Source organism: Furipterus horrens, unplaced genomic scaffold (genome assembly GCF_987537825.1).
Source record: "Furipterus horrens unplaced genomic scaffold, mFurHor1.1.pri manual_scaffold_4, whole genome shotgun sequence".
Taxonomy (NCBI): Eukaryota; Metazoa; Chordata; class Mammalia; order Chiroptera; family Furipteridae; genus Furipterus; species Furipterus horrens.
This window is the reverse complement of record NW_028327174.1, coordinates 25,619,653-25,645,052: the sequence shown is the minus strand read 5'-3', so window position 1 is coordinate 25,645,052 and position 25,400 is coordinate 25,619,653. Positions and strand designations below refer to the sequence as shown.

The 25,400-nt window shown below is 35.8% G+C and overlaps 1 protein-coding gene across 2 annotated transcripts in view; it reads left to right on the top strand.

Annotated features, from left to right (window-relative positions):
- LRP6 (LDL receptor related protein 6) overlaps window positions 1-25,400 on the top strand; it is a 137,601-nt gene that overhangs the window by 18,082 nt on the left and 94,119 nt on the right. For both annotated transcript variants that reach the window (XM_090272855.1, XM_090272854.1), the window contains exon 2: window positions 1,389-1,782. In XM_090272855.1, the coding sequence (XP_090128981.1) occupies window positions 1,389-1,782 (394 nt within the window). The remainder of the gene's footprint in view (window positions 1-1,388; window positions 1,783-25,400) is intronic.

Below are 25,400 nucleotides of genomic sequence, written 5' to 3'. Positions count from 1 at the left end.
TCTGAAGCTTGGAACAGGTATTTAAAAATAAAACAAATCATAACATTTGTACTACCTCAGTCCTGTTAGTAGCTTCAGCTTTCTCAGAGTTAAATATTATTTAGGATAGGCTTTATATTTAGTTTTGGTAGTAGGTCTTATTCAAAGGGTCATTCTAATATAAAAGAATAAAATAGTTGTATTAAGAACTATTTCTGCCAGACTATATTTAACAGTTTTATTGAGGTCAAATTGCTATGCAGTAAATAGCGCATATGTAAATTATAACATTTAATAACTTTTGACATATGTATACATCTCTGGAACCATGATCATAGACAATGTAGCCATCACCTGCAAAAGTTTCCTTGTGCCCCTTTATAATTCCTGCCTCCCGTTCTTTTTCACCTTTTCCTCCTATTTCCAGACAACCACTAATCTGCTTTTTGCCACAATAATTTAAATTTTCTAAAATTTTATATAAATGAAATCATGCAATATATACTCATATTTTGTCTGACTTCTTTCACTGTACATAATTATTTTGCAATTCTCCCATATTAGATACACAAATAATTCATTTTTATTGTATGACTATATCACAATTTATTCATCCATCAGTTTGTTGGTGATATTTGGGTTGATTCCGTTTGGGTTATTTCAAGTCAGCTGCTATGACCGTTTATGTACAAGTCTTGGTATTGACATATGCTTTTATTTCTTTTGATTAAATATCTAGGTATGGTATGGCCGGATCAAACGGTAGGTTGTATGTTTAACCTTTAAGAAACAGCCGAACTTCCCTGAATGGTGTGGCTCAGTTGGTTGGATGTTGCTCTGCCAAGCGCAAGGTTGCCTGTTCCATTCCGGGTCAGGGCACATGCATGGGTTGCAGTTCGGTGTCCAGTCGGGATGCGTATGAGAGGCAACCGATTGATGTTTCTCTGTCACATCATTGTTTCTCTCCCTCTCTTTCTCCCTCCCTTCCCCTCTCTCTGAAAATAAATAAAATATTGAAAAAAACCTTGACTACATCTTAAGAAAACCCCGCCAAACTGTTTTCCAAGGTGGGTGCACCATTTTACATTCCCCCAGTAGGGTGTGAGCATTCCATTGGCTCCATATCCTTGCCAATTTTTGGTAGGGCCAAACTTTTAAATTTTATCTGACAGACTATTTTAACAAGAAAATACTGTCCTGGTAGAATTAATATTCTCTCTTGCAACTTCTTGTATTTAAAATGCTGCAAAAATAATATTTTGTTTGTGAAAAGATTTTAAGACCATCTTCTGTAGATATATTTACTCTTTTTTTAATAGTATTTGTTTCCTGATAGTGATTTGAAATTCAGTTTATAAGAACCAGTACATTTCCTTTATTTACTTACATATTTTTCTTTTTCACTCTAGCGGCCCCTTTGTTGCTTTATGCAAACAGACGGGACTTACGATTGGTCGATGCTACAAATGGCAAGGAGAACGCTACGGTGGTAGTTGGGGGCTTGGAGGATGCAGCTGCGGTGGACTTCGTGTTTGGTCACGGCTTGATATACTGGAGTGATGTCAGCGAAGAAGCCATTAAACGAACAGAGTTTAACAAAACTGAGAGTGTACAGAATGTTGTCGTTTCTGGATTATTGTCTCCTGATGGGCTGGCATGCGATTGGCTTGGAGAAAAATTATACTGGACAGATTCTGAAACTAATCGGATTGAAGTTTCTAATCTAGACGGATCTTTACGAAAAGTTTTATTTTGGCAAGAGTTGGATCAACCTAGAGCTATTGCTTTAGATCCTTCCAGTGGGTAAGTTTTGTGTAATGTACAAAGGGTATTGCATTTCTTCCTGATTTCTCTCCTCTAGCATAGTCCCCTCTCACCTCCGAGAAAAAACAAAGAGCAAAAACCAAATTTTATATTCTTTGGGCTTCTTTGTCAAACAGACTTGAATATGGGAATATATATTGTGTTCTTAAAGTAAGGTGTTTCTGTAAATAGCCTTGTGTTGCTAATATTGCTTATGCTATAGTCTTATTTACAGTTCTTGGTTTTTCATCTCTTTATTTTTTGTGATTATGAGAGGATAATTAGAAGGCAGAGAAGAAGGAATGAACACTTAATATGAGTGGTGTTTGATAGCTCAAGATGATAGAAAAAAACCTGCATCTTTTGACTTTTTATAATATACATTTTGTGATGCTAGTGTCTTTTATATCAAACTCTGAAGTATTATTTATTGTAATGTAAGTATTGAATGAAAAATAAAAATTAAGTTGTTTAATGATTTATTTCGAGTTAGATAACATATTTGCTATAAAGGTTTATTTTCACATGAGAAGGAAAAGTTAAAGCCATGAATCCTATTAGGAAATGTGAACTGTGTCCCCACATGCTTCTACTATGCTTCAATCCTGCCATAAACCAGTATTTGATGTTTCTCTGTTGAATACATTGTCATACCAGAGTCTGTCATGGCTAGGTATAGATGACTATCAACATGAACTTGAAATGCGCTACTAATAATTGATTAAAATCTAAAGATAAATAATCTGTAAATATTTTAATTTTTTTTTTTACTTTGAAGTATGTTGAAATGCTTTAAAACATTCATAAAAGGGAGTGTATTAAATATTATATAATAAAGTAAAACTTGGAGAAAATGAAAGAAAGGTTTATATGTGCTCCTTTGTCTTGATATCAGGCCTTATTTAGTGATAAAGGTTAAAGAAGATGCCATGTTGTAGGGGAATGAAAGTACTTGTCTGACTACAACACGGGCAATTGTGTAGTGAAATTTTAGAATGAGGAATTCTGGAAAACACAAATATATATGCTTTGCATAACAAAATACTATGTTTTTTAGAAGGACATTAAGATACCTGCTAAAGTCAGGTGGTCACTTAATAATGCATTAGAAAATATTATGAAGTGGTTCTTGCAGTAGGAAAAGAATTGAGTGTCCCAGGGAGGAGGTCACAGTTGTTGGATGTGCAGTGATTTGTACTGATTGACAAATCTGGTTGTTGAGAACTTGGAAGACATTTTCGGGAAATGTAATCAGTGTTTTGCCAACAAAGTTTGTAAGTCTCTGTGTTGAAATGTTTCTGAGGTTACTGCTTTGTAGAACACACGGGGTTTTGGTTGTCATTGGGAAGTAATATTTTGAGGAAAAGATAAATAGTTCTTTTTCTTTTTCTTTTTGAGAGATTCAGTCTTATAACTGTAAGGGTGATGATGGAAATTCACCCAAATGTCTGTTATTAAATGGTTAGTATGTTCAGAGCTCTGCTTTTAGTACTCTTGTTGGAGAGAGGGGGGAAGTATCTCTAAGGATTTACTCTCTAAGGACAGATAACTTGGGAGAGGGATAACTTTTCCTTCTTCAAAATATGTTTATTTGCATTATGTAGTATGTATGTGCAGAGGGGAAGAGTGTTAAAGGGATCAGTGGAGCTTCAAGAGCTCTTAAGGAAGATGGGTGGATAAAATAACTCAATTACCACAACTCTGATAATTTCTGTATGTGATAATGATTATGTGATAGTACATATTCAAGGGAGCTGAATATATAGGCAACTCTTGACTATTCATGATTTAGCAATTTAGTTAGTAAATGAATCATTATCATTTAGTAGTAAAACTAATGAGCATTACTTCTGAAAGGCAGGTCTGATGAGTGTCTTAGGAAGTAAGCTTGCCATTTAATTAAAAAACACCTTTGAGTTTCTGTGGCTTTATCCATGATACTTCCCAGAATTGGAAGCAAGAATTCACCAGATACTCTGCTGGTGAAGGAATTGGAAGAATCAACAATAATGTGTTTTGAAGATAGAAAGTAGTATTATTTAAGCTTCTGAGGAATGTTCAATGAAGTATAACTATTTTTAATGTCTGTGGTTAGTGTTGAGTGTGTGTGTGTGTGTGTGTGTGTGTGTGTATGTAAATTCACCCCCTCCCAATAGTTCTCTTAAATAAAGAAAAAAGTTTTTTGGGGAAGCTATTCGGTGTCATATGGCTATTTTTAAAATTATGCACTGGAAACAATGCAGCCAAATGATATACATTTGATAATTAGCATGATGGAGTGTATTTAAAAATTTATTTTAAACTCATGCACTTAAAAATACATTCTGTCAGCCTTTCCTGTTGATCTTAGATTTGTGTTAAGGATTTTGGTTTTAATGGAAAAGTAACTTTAGATTGAGTTCATCACTTATCAAACAGAAGAAATAATTTCCATATTTATTTTTTAGGAAAAATGAAGTTTTCTTTCCAAGAGAAAGTACATGAAAACAGTGCTGAGGAAAAATGTAGGCTTTATTAGAGTTCCAAGATCCTGGGTTATGAGGTTCAGGAGAGCTGACTGAGCTCTCTCTCACATCAGCTTATGTAAAAGGAAAGCTATTGAATGACTAGTATTGTTTGAGCCCTGGGAACTAGTGCAGACATCTGTGTGCTTTCGATGTATGGAGTTCTTTGTATAATCAGTCCATTTAGCCTAGACTGAAGGATGATTTTTATTTCCCTCCCTAAGTTTGGCCTCTAGTGGTCTGAGATTTTTTTTTTTCTCTTTTGAGTGACTGGCAGTGTACAATTCAGAATAAGGAACAGAAAAATGTGTATGCGTATAGAAATTGTTCCTGGAATGAACAACCATAGTTACAGAAAGTAGTATCCTTACTTTATTCCTGACTATATATACAACTGCTCTTGATGATGGAATTCCTTATCTGTTCCACAGTGACTATACTAATATTAGTGATGTTGAGGACCTGCTGTTTCTGGTACAAATAAAGCAGTCCTAAGGTTTTAATTTTTTAAATTTTTTAAATTTTTTAGAGGATCTGTTTGTATTCCAAATCATTTTGGTATTTTTTAAGGAGTCAGACTTGACTGATTGAGTCATAAGTGAATTCTTGCTGAACAGCTTTGAGAAATGTGCAGTTGACTCTTGTACAATGCAGTAGTTCGGGGGACTGACCCCTCCATGCAGTCAAATATTCACCTATAATTTTTGACTCCTCCAAAACCTAACTACTAATAACCTACTGTTGACAGGAACCTTACTGATAATAAAAACAGTCAGTTAACCATTTTGTTTGTTCTTTAATCTTTCAATAAAGTAAGCTAGAGAAAAGAAAAAGTTATTAAGAAAAATCATAAGGAGAGAAAATGTATTTACAATACTTATTGAAAAATATTCCTTGTGTAAGTGGACCTGTGCAATTCAAACCCATATTATTCAAGGGTCAACTGTATATTTTAAAGATACATTTTCATCATTGTTAAGAATAATATTAACAACTCTAGAACTTCTACTTTAAAAATACTTGCAGACCTAACTTAATGAAAAAGAATGGTTTATAATGTCTCTATCAATTTTATATGTACAATTGTCATATCTTCAGTATGTTTAAAAGTATTTTCTACACTTGATATCCCAGATGACTGTAATAGTTCCTGCCACAATAGTAGGTTTTCAGTAAGTATTTTTTGAGTGACTGGACTTTATATTTTCTTTTATAATCCTATTTGTTTTCATTGTTAGGGGAGAAAGCGTTTTCTAAGCAAATGTAAATTTTAACATAGGCACTTATGAATTTTAAATCTGTATGGCTTTCATTACAATAGTTTATTTAAAACATAATTAAGATTTTTACTTTTTTTCAACAGAAGTTATTAAGATCATATTTTATAAAAATACTCACTGGAACTTGTTTTATGTCACACCTAGTTCTGTTTTGAAAGATGTCCTGGTAATTGGGGAACCTATTTTCTATCCATAAAATCTAGAGCTGGTTCAGAATGTTACACATTTTTTAGCTAAATGCCTTTACTTTTTGACTGAAGAAGCCAAAGCATTTGGCCAAGATTAGAGAAAGCCAGATTCTTAGTTGAGATTTTCTAAGTCCGTATGTGTTGCTTTGTTCTTCATCAGAGGTATCTTGCTGAAGCTATGTTTTATTGTTTTGTTTTTGCAAGTGGATTATTTTAAAAAGTGCAAATGGTAGCTTTATTTAAAGGATAATTTTATAAATCCTGTGTTTTTTAGATTTATTCACTGTACCAATTTCTTATTTTGCCATTACTTTCATCTTCCTTCTGCTTGAATTATATTCTTTAACATTTCTTTCAGCAAAGTTCTGTTAATGGTAGACCCTTGGTTTTATCTGAAAATGTATTTTGCCCTCATTCTTGAAATGATAATTGATTATAGAATTATAGGTGAGAGTTGTTTTTACTTAGTCCTTTGATGGTATTGTGACTTTAATTGTTGCTTTAATAAATCTATTTCCTAATTATTGTTGCTTTGTAAGGTTTTTTTTTTTCCTATTTGTTTAAAAGCATCCTTTAACTTTTGATATATTTCAGAATATACCCCTGTGTCTAGATGTGGCTATATTTTAATTTACCCTGCTTATAACTAATGTTTCTAGAAACCTAATCATTGTTATTTGTTAATTCTAGAAAATTATTATTCATTATTTCCTACTTTTCCTTCATTTTAAAAAATCTCCTTTGGAACTCTTGTTTGATGTATGGTGGATTGTCTGATTTTTGGCTCTATACCTCTTAATCTTGCTTTTATAGCATCTATCCCTTTATCTCTCTGAGTTACTTTCTGGTTAAATTTTGTACCTGCCTTCCATATGACTAATTCTTTCTTTAGTTCTACCTAATTTTATAATTTATAATGATTCAGTTGAGTTTTTAATATTAATGACTGTATATTGCTTTTCTAGAAGTTCTTTATGCTCCTCATGTATAAGACTTAGGAGAAAATGTCAACCTACATAAAAGTATGTGTATCAATAATCTTAGACTTAAAAGTTTTGAAAATAGTACACAGTTCTTATATAATCTTCACTCAGCTTCCCATAATATTCACATTTTATATAACCATAGAACAGTTAATCTAGACCAGGAAATTAATATTGATACAATACCATTAACTAATCTGTAGAACATATTTGAATTTCTCCACTTTTCCCACTAGAGGCCTTTTTCTGGTCTAGAATCCCATATTCCATTTTGTTGTTATTTCATTAATCTTGTCTAATCTGAGATATTTTAGCAATCTTTGTCTTCCTAACCTTGACCTTTTGAAGATTATTTTGTAGAATGTCTCCCAGTTTGGGTTCTCTGATGTTTTCTTATGATTAGATTAAGGTTATACATTTTTGGCAAGAATAACACAGAAATTTTTTGCTCTTCTCAGGGCATATTAGCAAGTACATGATGTGGATACCGGCAGTGTTACATGTGATTATTCTCATGGTGTTTGTCAGGTTTTTTTTTTTTTAACTGCCTTTACTATTTTTTCCTTGTAATAACTATTCAGAGCTATGCAAGTTTCCTATTTCTTGTCATGCTTTTATCTATTAATATTAGCATTCTTTGATAGTTTTTGCCTTTAACAGTTATTACTGTGGTGTTTACCAAATAGTGATTTTTCTAGTTCCATTCTTCCCTCCTATATGAATTATTAATTAGAATTCTGCCTTAAGAAAGAGCTGTCCTGTCTCTCCACTTATTTATTCAGGTAATTATATCACTGTGTACTTATGGGCATTTTATTCTGTAGGTTACACTCTATTACTGTTATTTACATGAGTATGGGCTCATGGGCACTTACTTTATTCTATAGGTTATAATCCATTACTGTTTCTTGCTTATATTATTCCAGATTTAGTCATTGGGAACACCTTCAGAATTGTTCCTGGGTCCTTTTGATGGTACCTCATCATGTTTTAAGCACTTTTTTACTATCTGGAAGCACAAGATGTTCCAGACTTATCTTGTCCTTTTATTGCCTCACCCTTGGAATCAAATGGTATTTAGAAACTAAGATCAGGAAGTTGGTTGTGTTCATTGCTGAGTTTTCTTTGCTTTAAAGCCCTCTCAGTGGGCAGAATCAGGAGATACACATAGAGTTATATGTCTTTCAGTTGGTATCTACATATTAAAAAAACATGGGACTTCTGGCCAAGATGGAGATCTAGACAGACACGCTGTGTCTCCCTCCACAACTAAGAAGGAATATAACTACCTCAAAACTAGAGACAACTAGAAGTTCCAGAATATCAAGCTGCATGGAAGTCCAACAAACAAAGATATAAGGAAGAAATATTCATCCAGACAGGTAGGAGGGGCGGAGCCGGGGTGGAGTGGCAGCGGCAGGCCAGTGGAAAGCACAGTCACACGTTTTAAAAAGTCAGGAGGGACACCTGGGGGTCATTTCCAGCACCAGACCAGACCATGCAGCTCACGGTCCAAGCCCTGGGGAAAACCAAGCCTCATTGCTTTTGACTTGCAAACCAATCGGGGCTGGGATGGAAGAAGAAACTGCCATTCTCTCAGCAGAGTCCGTTTGTTTAAAGGGTCCCCACAGACCTAGAATGTCCGCAGACCCACCCACTCTGGGAATGACAGCCAGGGCAACAGCTAGAGAGGTGCCAGTCCCATATAAAGTGAGAGAAGTACCTGGAAAAGGGATGAATGCTGAGCAAGCAGCATTGTTCCCTCTCAGACCCCCCCTCCTCTACATACAGCACCACAACGTTGTAAAACGGGTCGTCCCATACTGATGAATCCCTAAGGCTCCGCCCCTTAAAATGTAACAGGAGCGATCGCTGTACCTTGGACTCAGAGGAAAACAAACACAGGAGCCTATCAAGATGAGGAGACAAGAGAAGTATGGCCCAAAAGGGGGAACGGATCAAGGAGAACTAAATGACGAGGAGATAGCCAACCTAACAGATGAGGAGATAGACAACCTAACAGGTGCAGAATTCAAAACACTGGTGATAAAGATGCTCACAAGCTTGACCGATATGCTTAAGTATGGCAAACTCATAAGGGAAGAAGAGAATGCTATGCTAAATGAAACGAAGGAAAATCCACACAAAACCAATGGTGAAGAGAAGGAAACTGGGGTTCAAATCAATGATTTGGAACATAAGGAAGAAAAAAAAAGTCAACCAGTACAGAATGAGGAAACAGGAATTGAAAAAAATGAAGAGAGGCTTAGGAACCTCTGGAACAACTTTAAACATGCCAATATCCAAACCATAGGGGTGCCAGAAGGAGAAGAGGAAGAGCAAGAAATCAAAAACTTATGTGAGAAAATCATGAAGGAAAACTCTCCAAATTTGGTGAAGGAAATAGACATACGAGTCCATGAAGCAGAGAGAGTCCCAAACAAGCTAGATCCAAAAAGGACCACACCAAGATACACCATAATTAAAATGCCAAAGGTTAAAGACAAAGAGAGAATCTTAAAAGCAGCAAGAGAAAAGCAGAGTTACCTACAAAGGGGTGCCTATAAGACTATCAGCTGATTTCTCAAAAGGAACTTGGCAGGCAAGAAGGGACTGACAAGAAGTATTGAAGGTGATGAAAAGCAAGGACTTAAACCAAGATGACTTTATCGAACAAAGCTATTATTTAGAATGGAAGGGCAAATAAAGTGCTTTGCAGACAAGGTAAAGCTAAAGGAGCTCATCATCACCAAGCTATTATTATATGAAATGTCAAAGGGACTTACTTAAGAAAAAGATCAAAATTATGAACATTGAAATGACAATAAACTCACAACTATCAACAACTGAATCTAAAAAATAGAAACAAAATTCAACTAAGCAAACCAGAATAGGAACAGAATCATAGGTAGGGGGATCATTTGGAGGGTTATCAGCTGGGAGGAGGAAGGGGGAGAAATGGGGAAATGGTGCAGGGATCAAGAAGCATAACTGTTTGGTACAAAATAAACGGGGAAGTTAAGAATAATATAGGAAAGGTTGAAGCCGTGTTATATGCAGGACCCATGGACATGAACTAAAGGGGGTGGGATTGCTGGAGGGAAGGGGTTACTGGGCAGAGGGGAGCAAAGGGAAAAAAATTGGGACTACTATAACATAATCAATAAAATATACTTAAAACAAAAACAAAAACGTGAGTTCATGTTGATATCTACGATTCCAATCCACCACCACAAAATTAATTATAGTTTTATCCCTCTTTTTTTTTTACACCTCTCAGGGCTCCCTTTCCTCTTTTGTTTATACCATTTTGTGACAGGGAGAAACTGGTTCTTATCATCCACAATATATTTTATATGCTCAATCCTAGTGTAAAAAAAGGGTTTCAGAATTGCTAACCTGTATTATGAGAAACATATTCACTGTTTACAATTCAGTTCTATAGAAGTACTGACAGTAGTCAAAATACTGTCTTCCACATTTATTTAGGTAATTTCTTTCCCACTTGTTGCAGTGTGGCTGTTATTGCTTTGTAATGCATTTATTACTTATGTATTCCATTCTGAATATCGTGGTTGATTTTAATTATCAGTTTATTTTGTGGTTATGTGAAGCAATTTGCCATGTTTCTAAGAGCTAGAAATAACAAAATGTTATACTTAGAGTAGTGTCCTTGCTTCCCATCCCTTCTACCCTGATCCCATTTCTCCTTTCTTTCCAGCCAGTTCCCACTTACTTTCTTTAGATACCTTAATTTCATTAATTTCTTGTTTTGTCTTGAATTCCTTTTTGCACAAATGAGGTGATGCCTATATATTTTCTTATACAGTATTCCCTTTTTCCTTACATGAAAGAGTAACATAATAAAGATGCTCTTTTGCACTTTAATTTTAAATTAAATTCAGTTCATCCTGAATATCATTTCAGAGATCTTCATTCTCTTATTTTCTTTTTGTGACTGCATAGTATTTCATTGTGTGGACGTACCATAATTTATTCAACCAGTCTCGTGTGTTTAGACATTTAGGCTCTTTTATCAGCTGAGGTATTTTAAAGCAAACCATACAGTGACATTTCATTTGTGAATACACCATTTTACATCCCTGAATAAAGAAACATTTTCTTCCATAACTACAGTACCACTGTCTTCCATACACCCCCCCAAGTAAATAATTCTTTAAAAAATTACTCAGTTCATATTTAGAAATCTATAAGTCTCAGAAATGACCTTTTGTAGTTGGTATGTTTTAATCAGGATTTAAAACAAGGTTTATAAATTGCATTTGGTTATCCCCCTTAAGTTTCTCTGGAGCAGTCCCCTTCCCCACCTTTTTTCCCCCTCTTACCCTTTTGACTTAATGAAAAGATTCTACTTATTGTCCTGTAGAATGTTCCGGATTTTGAATTTTCTAAGAGATCTGTGTGATGTTTGACTTACTGTTACCTTTATGTTTCTTGTAAAGTAAAATTAACAATAGACAACTTGGTTAGAGATAAATTTGACATTTTGGCATGAATGCTTCTTCAGTAGTACCCGAGTATGTACTTTATATTCATCACATCAGAAAGTACATAATGCCTTTTCTACTTGTGGTGATGCTAAGATTGTTCATTAGGTTCATTTGGTGAAGGTTAATATCTTTAGTATAAAATTGAGGTTTTCCTCTTATATCCTTCAAGAAATTTGCGGGATGATCCCTTTGTACCATGACAATATTTAGCTCCTCATTTATTGTTTTAGCATCCACCGAGGATCATTTCTTGTATTATTTCATTAAGGATGTCTTTTATTGTCTAATGATGTCTCATCTCATATACTTTATTTCACCTTTTATGTGTTTTAATCACTTTAAATATTTACACTCTCAATCAGATTATTTTTTGTCTGAAGTTCTTAGAAGAAATCCAGTAAACTATTTCCTTTGCTGTTTTCTAGTTTTGGATTTATGAGCTGATCTTCCAAGGGGTTGTCTGTGAAAATCCTTAATGGCTTCTTGGGGAGCATATTCCTCCAGAGAGAGTTTGATTTGCTTTGGTCATGTACCCTAGAGGTGTTTCCAGGGATCACATTATTTAAAAAATTTTAAGTATAAGTTATACACAGTAAAATGTGCAGACCTTAAGTATTCAGTTACGACAAATGTGTACACCTATGTTGTCACCCTGTTCAAGCAGAGATCACATTTTATATTCATTTTGGAATTAGAAGTTCCTGAACTATGTAGGTAGAATAAATTTAAACTCTAAACTTACGTGGTTACAAAGTCTTTGGTGATTTTTCCCCCCACCTTTTCAGAACCTAGACCAAGGCAGAAAAGCTTCTTTGCTTCTCTCTACCAGTGGCAGATTTTTCTACTTTCTCGTTCTGTGAGGGTCTGTGCTTTGTGCAAGAATCTTACTTATAACACAGTGCTTTCTATGTTTCAAGCCTTACCTTCTTCCCTCTTTACCATTGAAATAGAAGGTCCTCAATTTCTAAGATGATAAAATCTGACAGGGCTGCTGTAGCATAAGCATGTACTACTTTTTACTTTCTGAGAATTCCCCTACTTTTCATGATACCTTAGTTCTCCATATGAAGGAGTTTTTTTAAATATTTTTATTTTGTGTATGTGTATGTCTTAGTCCATTTGGGCTGATAGAACAAAATACCATAGCCTGAACAGCTTATAACAACAAAATTTCTTGCTCCTAGTTCTGCAGGCTGGGAAGTCTAAGATCAAGGTACCAACATGGTCGCCTTCTGATGAGGGCCTTCTTTCTGGTCCTCACCTGGTGAAAGGGCCTAGGGATCTTTCTGAAGCCTCTTTTTTAAAGCACTGATCCCATTCTGCAGGCTCTGCTTGCAACTGCGTTACCTCCCAAAGGCTCCGCACCCTATATTATCATTTTTGAAGCTTAGGGTTTTAGCATATGAATTTTGAGGAGACACATTTAGACCATAGCAATATATAAATCAAAAAGACTAACCAGTGGTTCTAGGTGTTTTGTAAAAAGAGGGTTTTCTGGTTATCTTGTTACCGAATTACCAGAAATAGAAAAATCTAATTTTTATGTTTTTAAATATTGCCTTTTCTTATAGGGGATAAATGTGCATGATTGTTGGGTATTATGCTTACAAATTCATGTATTAGTGACTTCTTTAAATTATAGGATTATATAAACAATTAAGGATCATGAAGTGATTTATGATCTGGTATAGATTTGGTTCACTTAGTTTTTATGACTCAATTCTAAATGTCTTAATTAGTCACCTTTGTGTGGCTAATTTACATCTTGTAAAGGGTGAACATTTATCCCTTGTTTATTGAAATAGAATGTTTCTGAATATTTTTATTAGGGCAAATTGGATTTGGATTCATTATGCATATTAGATTAGGGGTTTGTGAATACGGTATTTTGGAAAATTTATTATTTTATCCTTACCTATTTGTAGAAATTACGTGCTTTGGTATATAATAAGTTTGCATCATATCGCTAGTATCTAATCTGATTGTTAGTTGAGATATAGTATTTTTACTTTCCTGGCATGAGCAATTTTGATGTCTTGAAAACTTTTTAAAAAATTATATTTTATTGATTATGCTATTACAGTTGTCCCGATCTTTCTCCCCTTGCCCCCTTCCACCCAGCCCCCCTACTCTCAGGCAATCCCCTCACCATTGTTAATGTCCATAGGTCATGCGTTAAGGTTCTTTGGCTACTCCATTTCCTATACTGTACATTATATCCCCACGGCTATTCTGTAACTACCTATTTGTTGTTCTTAATCCCCTCACCTCTTCACCCATTTCCCAACAGCCCTCTCCCATCAGCAACCATCAAAATGCTCTCTGTATCCACGATTCTGTCTCTGTTCTTGTTGGCTTAGTTTGTTTTTTATATTCAATTGCAGATAGATTTGTATTTTTTGCCATTTTATTGTTTATAGTTGTGACATTCTTCTTTTTCTTAAATAAGTTCTTTGAACATTTCATATAATAATGATTTGGTGATGATGAACTCTTTTAGTTTTTTCTTGTCTGGGAAGCTCTTTCTCTGCCCTTCAAGTCTAAATGATAGCTTTGCTGGGTAGAGCAATCTTGGCAGTAGGTCCCTGCTTTTCATGACTTTGAATATTTCTTGCCAATCCCTTCTAGCCAGCAGAGTTTCTTTTGAGAAATTGGCTGACAGTCTTATGGGAACTTCCCTGTAGGTAACTAACTCCTTTTCTCTTGCTGCTTTTAAGACTTTTAAGTGTTTTAATCATGATGTGTCTTGGAGTGAGCCTCTTTGCATCCATCTTGTTTGGGACTCTGTGCTTTCTGGACTTGCATGTCTTATTTCCTTCACCAAATTAGGGAAGTTTTCTTTCATTATTTTTTCAAATAGATTTCCAATTTCTTGCTCTTTCTCTTCTTCTGTACCCCTAGGATGCGAATACCTAGGGTGCAAATATTGGACCTGGCATTTTTAAAAAAGATTTTGTTTATTTTTAGGAGAAGGGATGAAGAAAGAGAGGGAAAGAAATATCAATATGTGGTTGCCTCTCACACGCCACCTACTGGGGACCTGGCCCACAACCCAGGCATGTGCCCTGACTCGGAATCAAATTGGTGACCCTTTGGTTCATAGGCCGGTGCTCAATCCACTGGGCCACACCAGTCAGGGTGAATGTTGGATGTCTTAAGTTGTCCCAGAGGCTCTTATACTACACTCATTTTGTTGGATTCTTTCTTTTTTTCTCTTCTCATTGGTAGCTTTTGCTTCTCTATGTTCCACAGCATTGATTTGATTCTCGGCTTCATCCACTCTACTCTTGTTTCCCAGTAAATTGTTCTTTATTTCAATTAGTGTATCCTTTGTTTTTGACTGGATCTGTTTATAATGCTGAGGTCCTCACTAAGTTCCTTGAGCATTCTTATAATCAGTGTTTTGAACTCTGCATCTGATAGATTGCTTATCTCCATTTTGTTTAGCTCTTTTTTTCTGGAGTTTTGATCTGTTCTTTCATTTGGGCTATGTTTATTTGTCTCCTTGTTTTGGCAGCCTCCCTGTGTTTGTTTCTATGTATTAAGTAGAGCAGCTTTGACTTTGTGACTTGTTAGTGTGGCCTAATGTAGTAGGTGTCCTGTAGGGTCCAGTGCCACAGCCTCCCCTATCACCCAAGCTGGGTATTCGAGGTGTACCCTTCTCTTGTAATTGAGCCTTGGTTGCTGTTGGCAGGTCAATGGGAGGCATTTACCCAGGCTAGTGAGCTGCAAGGATTGGCTGTGATCACTTACCACCAACATCCGCCCTCTGGAGGATCAGCTGTGCAGGGGCAGGGTGGTGGTGCTCTGATGTGGTCTGTAGTAGGCCCCGGTGTTTCCAGGGTGGTGCAGACCAAGGTCAGCCCCCACCTGTGTTTTGCCCAGGGCCTCCCTGCCTATAAAACAATCTGAACTATAAAGCCATCTGAGATGGCTGCTACTTATGCTAGGCTTGGAGAGTCCCAAGCAAAGGCAAGCTGTGAATCTAGGCTGACTGCTGCTAGCGCCTGGGGTTCACTGAGGCCAGCTATTGCTTGTTTGATAGGATTTTGGAAGTTGTGAAGCATGAGCAAAGACCAGTCGTTCATATAGAAAAGTAACTTATAGGGTGGATTTGTAAATTGGGTGGGGCAGAGTCTCCGGATCTCCAAGGCATGCCAAACAGTGTTAGTCAGGTTGATGGCGTCCCGGATATGGCACCCGCTGCCAGCTTTGTTGGGGAGAGTTTAGAAAGGAGACAGTGGTCTCTGCTCGCCTTGATGCCAGACACTTCAGTCTCTCCCTGCAAGCCACTGGTGCCTTTCAAGCTGCTACCCTAGTGCTGGAGCTCAGGTGAATGAGTCTTGAGTAGGTAAGTCTGTGTGTGGGTTCTGTAAGAGGAACTGCTTGGGGCTTGAGCTGTTTCTTCCAGCAACTTAATCCGTGCTGGTTTTTGCAACCAGAAGTTGTGGGGACTTTTCTTCCTGACCCTGGAACCCTGGGCTGGGGGTCCTGGTGTGGTGCTTGTACTCCTCGCTCCCGAGATATCCCTCTTGAATTTTTATCCACCACACATTTGAGGGACCAGCCCATTCTGTGTCTGCACCCCTCCTACAAGTCTGGATGAATATGGTTTCTTTAATTCCATAGTTGTTAGACTTCCATTCAACTCAGTTTCTGACAATCCTGAGTGATGGTTCTATATTTTATTTGTAATTTTGTTGTGGTTTGCGAAGAGGTGAGCCATGTCTGCCTATGTCACCATCTTAACTGGAAGTTGATGTCTTGAAAACGTAAATGTTTTTTTAAATTCCTAATTAAAACGAGGCCTATCATCTACTCTTTGCCTCATTAAAAATTTATTTTCCAGAAGGCATTGCAAATGAATATCAGGCCAGATACAGCAGTAAAATATATGTATGGAAATTAGTGAACAGCACGTAACGATCTGGTACTGATTTTTGGTGAAGAGCAGATGTGCATGCTATTGCATAGTGGAGCTGTAACCACATATATTTAATTTTTTCAGTATCAAAGAAATATGTTTATCTTCTTTTAGTTCAAAGTCGAAATAGAAGCCATTGAAGCCAAAGTAAATCAGGAGTCAAATAGGCTAGATAATTGGAGAGTTAGTCATAATTGTTGCTGAAGAGAGATTTCTTCTTTATGAATCTGTAGCCTGGTTTTTAAGAAGCAGTGGGAGTTATTCCTCAAACACCTGCATTTCCTAAGGGATACTAAAACTGGCTTTTAAATCTGATGCTGATTAGCCCTGGCTGCTGTGGCTCAGTGGATTGAGCATTGGCCTGTGCAGTAATATAAATTCATAACTGTCTTTTAAAGCTTCTGTTAGTTAATTAATGATAGAAGTGTAAGTGAAACTTAGAATTTGGATATAAAATAAGATATGAAATCTGTTTTCTTATAGAACTGCAACATTTTCCCTTTGAAGCCTAATGATGAGAGCACAATTGTTAATCTGAAAGCAAAGTTTTCAGAAATTAGTCTCCTCAGAGATTGTGAAAAAGTGATCTGTACATGGAGATAAGCCTACAAACCTGTGGACTGTATACTCTGTTCAGTAGATTGAAGGAGAATTTGGAAATGTATATGTGCCTGATGAACGAGTAGTAGAATTGTTTGTAAGATGTTTTATATACGAGAAGGTGAGAGGCACCATTTTAAAAAAAGCAGTGTACATTTGTCAGAATCAATTAATATAACTTTACAGCAGAAAGTGAACCTTAATGTATGCAAATTTTAAAAAATTAGGAGGTTGGAAGGCCCCCAAGATGGAAGGCAGACTGAGATGGACAGACAAATCTAATTCTAATAGAAATGAAAGAAAAAATCTCACCGAAGAGAGCAGGGAACAAAAGGTGTTGACCTAAGTAACTTTGGAAATGCACGGAACCTGAGAGACTGAAGGAGGAGGAACTTGTACTTAAGCAGTATACTCTTATTTGTTAGTGTTGCTTCCCAAAAGGTACAGTTAACAATTTTAAGTCTATACTAGAATTTTAAAAAATAGATGGTAGGTGATGGGAACCAGGTTTCTCACTGTTGGAGTAGGAGATTACAGGTAAGCAACTTGCTGTTTCAGGCTAGAAAGATTCATGTGATAGTGGTTTAGAATTGGAGATATCAGTATGAGCTCATGTTTAATCTAATACAGATACACAGTACAGTATACATTTTAAGTGATTTTAGTTCATTAACCTCAAAGCCGTGAAAAATAAACATTTCAGCCCTGGAATTAATGCACAGTTTTTTAAATAATTAAGGTAGGGGGTAGGAGAAAAGTATATTATAGTTAATACCTTCAGCATTTGCTTTAAGAAGTATTGTAGAATCTGTCAGAATGGGGCAGAGTCCTAAGTTCAAACCTATGTATTACCCCTTCTGTTGTTTAATGACATTTGATATGAAGGAGATTTGTATTGACCTAAACAAATACAAATTTCTTGATTATAGAGTAATGATTCTATTTTGGAGTATTTGTAATTTTATTTAAATTATTGTTAAATATATGCCCCGTCCTCCTTCATTCCCAAGGGGAATCATAGCAACAGAATTCCAGTGTAGCTAATACTTGTATCTAATTTTCAGTTAAATACTCCTTTGTGACAGGACCTGTAGAATAGTCATTTCCAAGTCATTCTGGATGGCTGAGATTAATGACTATAACATGTATATAAACTTTTGGGAAAATTTGAACCCTGTATTTTTCTTTGGATGAAATAAAGGGTTTAGATGAAATAATTAGGGAAATATTCTTAAAAACCTTGGAGTACCTTTGTATCTTTTATTATTCTTAGTGAATGGCATAAGTACTTACCACATTCTCTGGGAGGATGATTTAAAGTATTTTGTCTTGGTGTTGGACTGTGTCAGCTATAATTTTGGTTTCAGCAAATAGTCACAGTATAATTGATATTTAATTGATTTTTTTTCCAGAATTGCTCTAGGACCATTTTGCCAAGTGCATTATGGATTTTTCCTAGAAATACTGTTCAGTGTTTTCTAGAGTTGTGTGTTCTATTACTACTGTGTATTTTCTGATGTTAAAAAGACACATCTGTAAGGAAAAAAAAACAACTTTGGTCTTATTCTCTTGTTACAATGCAGATTCTGGTTTAATAGTTCTAGAGTGGAGCCTGAGATTTTGGTGAGGATGTTGGTCCAGGGAGCACGTTTTGAGTAGCAGGCTTAGAAGCCAGGGTAGGCAAATGTTTTCTCTAAAGGCCCCGACAGTAAATATTTTAGTCTTTGTGGGCCACATACAGTCTCTGTTACATGTTACTTTTTTTTTTTTTTTTACAACCCCTTAAAAATGTAAAAACCATTCTTACCTCATGGAGCCTTACACAAACAAGGCATAGGTCAGACTTCACCTCCTGACCATAGTGTCCATATTCCTGTTAGAGAAAGGGTGTGTGCATTTAGTTGTTGATAGAAACACAGTTCTAAAATTGGTGGTTGTCATGACTTTTCAGCATTTCATATGATCATATGGGCTTTTATTGACCTATTAATGAGGTGAAATATTGCTGATGGTTCAGAAGCTTTTTGTTATTGGTTACAAAAACTTGTTGTTCTTATTTTAATTGAGGTGTAATTTTGCATACAGTAAAACTCATCCCTTTTAGTGTACAGTAGTCCCTCTCTATATCGCGGTTCACTTATTGCGGCCTTACTGTATCGCAGGATTTTAAAAAATACTATATTTAATTTATTGTGGGTTTTTTGCTATATCACGGGATTTTGCGCTACTGTATATGTATGTTAAAGTGACATAGGTTTAAGAGTGTAGAATATGTTTAAGAACATAAGTAGTGTTTATAAGAGTGTGGAAAAGGTTAATAAGGGAGTGGGAAAGGTTACTAAGGGACTGGGAATGGTTTATAAGTGTGTGGAAAGGGTTTATAAAGCCTTAAAATATATATTAATACTAAAATAAATGTAAAGTTCCTACTTCGTGGATTTTCACCTATCGCGGGGGGCATCTAAAACGTAATGCCCGTGATAAGCGAGGGAATACTGTATAGTATTAATGAATTTTGACAAATGCTGGACCCGAGTTTAAGCGGTAAGGACAGATTTTAATCAGTAATATATGATTGCAGTGTGGAAAAGAGTCCAGCATGAATGGAACTCATCTTTGATTTGCACAGGGATGACTCAGTGTTTTATACGAATGAGGGAAAGGCGTGGTGGTGGTAAGCAGAGGTTCAGTAGAGTCAGGAGAGTGTAAATTACAAAAGCTGGAAGGGGAGATTGGTTCCTGTAAAACCATCTGCGTTGGTTAACTGGCGCTTATGGAAAGCTCCAACCCTCCATGGAGACTGGCAGACAGGAGCCCTATGTTCAGGTGTGCTTGGAACAAACAGTAAATTCTTTTTGCAGCTTTGAGTTTTCTCAGGCAGGCACTTGAAGAGGGCCTAGGGCCATCCTTTGGATGAAGCCGTGAACTGTTAGAAACTCTGTTAGTGTTTTGTTCACATCATTATAGGCCAACATTGAGGCCTAGTGGAGAAAGGACTCAGAGGAGCCTGGCTAGAATTTAGTCGAAGAGAGAGTCTTTGTCAGTATCACCACCGCAGTGGAGATACAGGACTCTTCATCACTCTCCGCGCAGCATCAGTTTCTTTGTGCTCCTTTGTATTCACCTTGTTGCCTCTCCTCCAGCTCCTGGCAATTGATTTGTTTTCTATTCCTACAGTTTTGCCTTTTTTGAAATGCATATACTGTATAATACTGTGTGTAGCCTTTTGAGACTGGCTTCTCTTTTTTATTTTTTTAAAAGATTTTATTTATTTATTTTTAGAGAAAGGGGAAGGGAGGGAGAAAAAGAGGAAGAGAAACATCTACCAGTTGCTTCTTGTACATACCTGGACTGGGGAGCAAACCCACAAACTTGCAACCCCTTGCCTCATGGGATGATGCCCAACCAACGGAGTCAGGATGAGACTGGCTTTTTTGGTGCAGCATAAAACATTTGAGATTTATTTGTGTTGCGTGTATCAATTGTTAGTTTTTTTTGTTGATGTTCTGGCTGAGTAGTATTCTGTTGTATGGTTGTATTACAGTCTGTTTATCCATTATTTAGTTCAAGGATACTTGAGTTGTTTCCAGTTCGGGTGAGCACAAAGAAAACTACTATAAACTCGTGTACAGATTTTTGTGTGAACATACGTTTGCATTTCTTTTTCATTACTCTTGGGAGTCAGATTGCTGGGTTCTGTGGTAACTATAATTAACTTCATAAGAAACACAAAATTTCCCAAAGTGGCTATACCGTTTTTCATTACTATTAGTAGGGTAGGAGAGTTCCAGTAGCTCTGCATCCTCACTGGTATTTGTTATTGTCATCTTCTGTTAAGGCATTCTTATGTCTGTATAGTGATATCTCATTGTGGTTTTCATTGTGTTCCTCAAAAGACTAATGGTGAGCATCTTTGTATATGTTTAATGTGTTATTTGTATATCTTCTTTGTTGAAATGTCTATAAGATTTTGCCATGTTTTATATTGGTTCTCTTCATTATTGTTGAGTTTTGAAAGTTGTTGGTTTAGTCTGGATATAAGTCCTTTATCAGATATGTGTTTGATAAGTCTTTTCTCCTAGTCTGTGGCCTGTCATTTAATCTCTTAACATCTTCCAAAGATCAGACATATTTTGATTATTAGGTTTTTTTTTTCTTTTAGCGATTGTGCTTTTGACCTTTAGTGTCAAGTCTTAGAAATCTTTGCCTAATCTAAGGTTACAATGTTTTTCTCCTAAATTTCTTATCTAGAAGTTTTAGATTTTACATTTAATTCTATTAACTCATTTTGAGTTAATTTTTGTATGCAGTATGTGGTATAATTGAGGTTCATTTTGGTATATGGATGTACAATTGTTTCAGCACCAACTAACTGTCCTCTGTTGAATTGTTTTTGTATCTTTATTGAAAGTCAATTGGCAATATATACGTGGGTCTATTTCTGTACTCTCTGGTGTCTTTGTGTCTATTGTTTTGTTAATAACATGCTGTCGTAATTACTGTAGTAAAGGAAGTCAGTCTTCTTTTAAAAAAGATTTTATTTATTTATTTTTAGAGAGAGGAGAAGGGAGGGAGAAAGAAAGGGAGAGAAACATCAGTGTGTGGTTGCCTCTCGCACACCCCCAACTGGGGACCTGACCTGCAACCCAGGCATGTGCCCTCACTGGGAATTGAACCGGCAACCCTTTGGTTTGCAGGGCAACACTCATTCCACTGACCCACACCAACCAGGGCAAGGTAGTAAGTCTTGAAAGCAGTTAGTATGAATTCTCCCGGGTTGTTTTTCATTTTTGAAATTGTTTTTGACAACTCTAGTCTTTGATTTTTCAAATGAATGTTAGTATTAGCTTGTTAATTTCTAATTAAATCTTGCTGGGATTTTGATTAGGATTGTAAATTCTAATCATTAACTCTGGGAGAATTGACATATTACTCATACTGAGCCTTTCCATCAATTAACACAGTATATAACTTCATTTATTTAGGTCTTTGATTTCTTTTGTCGCTGTTTTTTAGTTTTTAGCCTACAGGTCCTACACATGTGTTGTCACATTTATACCTAAATATTTCATGTTTTATAATTCTATTGTAAATGATATTGCTTAAAATTTTCAATTTTCATTGTTCATTGCTTTTGTATAGAATATAATTTATTTTTATATCAACATTATATCCTGAGATCTTACTCAACTCACATATTGGTTCTAGTAACTTTTTGTAGATGTTTTTGGATTTTATACATAAATAACTATGTCTCTAAATAGAGACAGTTTTATTTGTTTACTTTTTAGTCTGTGTGCTTTTTTACCTTGCTTTCTCTTTCTTCTTTTCTCCTCCTTATTCCACTGGCTATGACATCCACTAGGATGTTAAACTGGAACGGTGAGAGCAGACATCCTTGCCTTATACTCCAAGTAGCATTCAGTCATCCATCATTATTTATGGTGTTAGCTGCAAGTGCTTTTGTAGATGTACATTATTCAGGTAAGGAAGTTCTCCTCTTTTAGTTTGCTGAGAGTGATTATTATGAATTGATGGTGAAGTTTTTTCAAATGCCTTCTTATATATATTGAGATGAAACATGGTTTTTCTTCTTTAGTATGTTGCTATGGTGAATGTCATTGATTTTCTAATATTGAACCAGCCTTGCATTCCTGGGATTAATCCTACTTAGTCATGCTGTATTAACCTTTTCATATATTGTTGGATTTGGTTCGCTAAAATTTTGTTAATGGTTTTTGCATTTGTGTTCAGGAAAGAGATTGCAATGTGTGTAGGTTTTTTTTTTTTTCTCTTGAAATATCATTTTCAGATTTTTGGAATCAAAGTAATTCTGGTTTCATAGAATGCATTGGGTGTTTCTAATTCCTTCCTGTTTTATTTTTTGGAAGAATTTGTGTGGAATTGGTATTATTTAGTTTAGAAATACTTGGTGGAATTTACTAATTGAGCCATCTAGATTTTGAGTTATCATTATTGTAAGGTTTTAAATTATTAATTTAATTTCTTTAATAGGTATAGGACTTCTCATATTATCTATTCATGTGAGAACTTTCATAGTTTGTGTCTCTGTCAAATTTTGAGGAATAAAGTTGTAACTTTCTGATGCTAGGTTTTTTTTGTTCTTTAAGTTTTAAGTAACTGTTTTTTGTGTTGTCTCCCTCCCCACCCCCCACCCCGTGGTTACCTTCAGGTTTATTCTTTTGATGTGTATGATCCCAATGTGAAATTGAAGGTAACTTATTTTTCTCTTTTGGCCATGGATAGTATCCAGGGAGCTCTAAAATTAGCACCATTTTTAGGAGAATGGAGATCTATTTTACTTTTGATCCTTGGAGTCTCAGGAACTGAGTCAGTAATTTTGACAATCTTAATGACTTCCCCAGCCCCATACACACACGTGCAAAGAGGGTTGGTTTTGAGATGAGTCTCTACTGTGGGTGCCTCAGTAAGACTGCAGACAGTTTTCTGCTACTGATTTATGTTGATTTGAAATGGTGCATAATACAGAATGGCTTTTATTTTCATTTCTTGGTGAAAACTCAGAATTATCCGTTGCTTTTTGAGTAACAAAGTTTTGTTAAAGGCATGACAGTTTTAAAAATATTGATCTCTTACTTGACTGGACCTAGTTACAAAAACAAAAAATCATGATTATTAAAAATAACATTAGTTTTGTGATTTATTTCACACTTAATTTAGTATAAGCAAGAGAAGATGCAAGTTGGTCAGTGTTAAAGTAATATAGTGTCAAAGTGACTATAGTTGACTCTTGAACAATACAGGGGTTTAGGGGTGTTGACACCTCATGCAGTTGAAAATCTGCATATAACTTTTGACTCTCCCCAAAGACTTAAGTACTAATAGCCTGCTATTGACTGGAAGCCTTACTGATAATCTTAACAGTTGATTAACACATATTTTGTATGCTCTGTGTGCAATATATTGTATTCTTCCAATAAAGTATGCTAGAGAAAATAATGTTATTAAGAAAATAAGGAAAATACATTTACAGTACCATAGGTTTGTCTGTTTACAAGATGAATCATCTGTCAGTACCTACATTTTATATTATACAAACCACTATAGATATTGTGTATTGCTAACACGACATCAAAAATGAAAAGATAATGTGAAAAAGAGATTTATATATATTTGTAGGTATAACTGTTTATACACTGATAATGATGCAGCAACAATATGATAACCTAGTATAATTGATATGATTGCTTAACAGTAGCCTAGCATATACCCTAATTAATGAATTGTTATAAAATTTTTATGGCATATAGTATTATAATCATTCATAATACAGTAAGCATTGTTACATTTTTAAAAATGTACCTGCGATGATAGGCTGATATGCAGTTTCTCCAATTGTGAGAAAGGCATGCTGTACTGTAATGTAATTCTTTGAAAATAGAATTCTAAAACAGTAAGAAAGCTAACACATTATTAATTTGATAGGAAATATCACTCACCTATGCCTATGTAAGGATGGGCTATCCACCTCAGTACACGTCTTCCACATGACGGTTCTACACAATGATGATGACGATGACACAAAACATCTCATACAGTTCTTGCCGTATAGTTATTGGATTTTCACATGAAGACACACATACAACAAACAGATAAATTTATTAACTCTATGGCACGATGATTCTTTCCTACTCACTCTGTGGAAGTGAATCATCATAAAGGTCTTCACCCTTGTCACCTTCATGGTGAGTAGGCTGAGGAGGAGGGGGCAGAAAAGGGGTTAGTATTGCTATTTCAGGGGTAGAAGACAGACAGGAGAGGCATGCACACTTGGTGTAACCTTACGGAAATACTTCATGAATCTGTCTGACTTCTCTGCTTTTTCATTTCTCTAAAAATGTTCCTTTATAGTACCAGTCCTTCCACCATTTTGCTTTAGCTTCAGTACCTGTGTTATAGAAGGTACCTGTATTATGTTAGAAAAGAAGTAAAAAGAAACAATCTTAAAAAAAAAAAAGAAGCAATCTTGAATAATCAGAATCTTTCTGCCAGAAAATCTAGTTTCTGTTTGTTTTCTGACCCTGCTTCTTCTATGTCTTAATCTGGCACTGGTTTGGAAGCACTCATCTTCATCAAGTCATCCTGTTAATTCCTCTTGTGTTGTGTCTCTCACTCAGCTCTTGAATTTCTCCAAGATCCCTATCTGAAATCCTTCACCTGCCATCTTTTCTTTCCTTTGCCAGATCCATAATCTCTTTCATGATTTCCTTGATTGACTGTTGTGAATCTTGTGAAGTCATGTACAACATCTGGACACAGTTTTCTCCCGCAGGAATTTATGATTTCAGGCTTGATGTCTTTCACTGCTTTTTCTATCATCAGTGGCATCTTCAACCATGTAATCCTTCCAGACTTTCAGGATACTCTTTGTCTGGGTTCTCTTCCATAGCACTGACAGTCTTTTCCATACAGTAGTCCTGTGTGTAATGAGCCCTAAAAGTCCATGTGATCTGGAGGTTGAATTGGAGATTGTGTGTGGGTAAGTAGAGCACTTTGATGCCTTCGGTGTTGAACTCACGGGGTTCTAGGTGGCCAGGACGATTGTCCAATATCAAAAGAACTTTAAAAAGCAGTCTCATACTGATA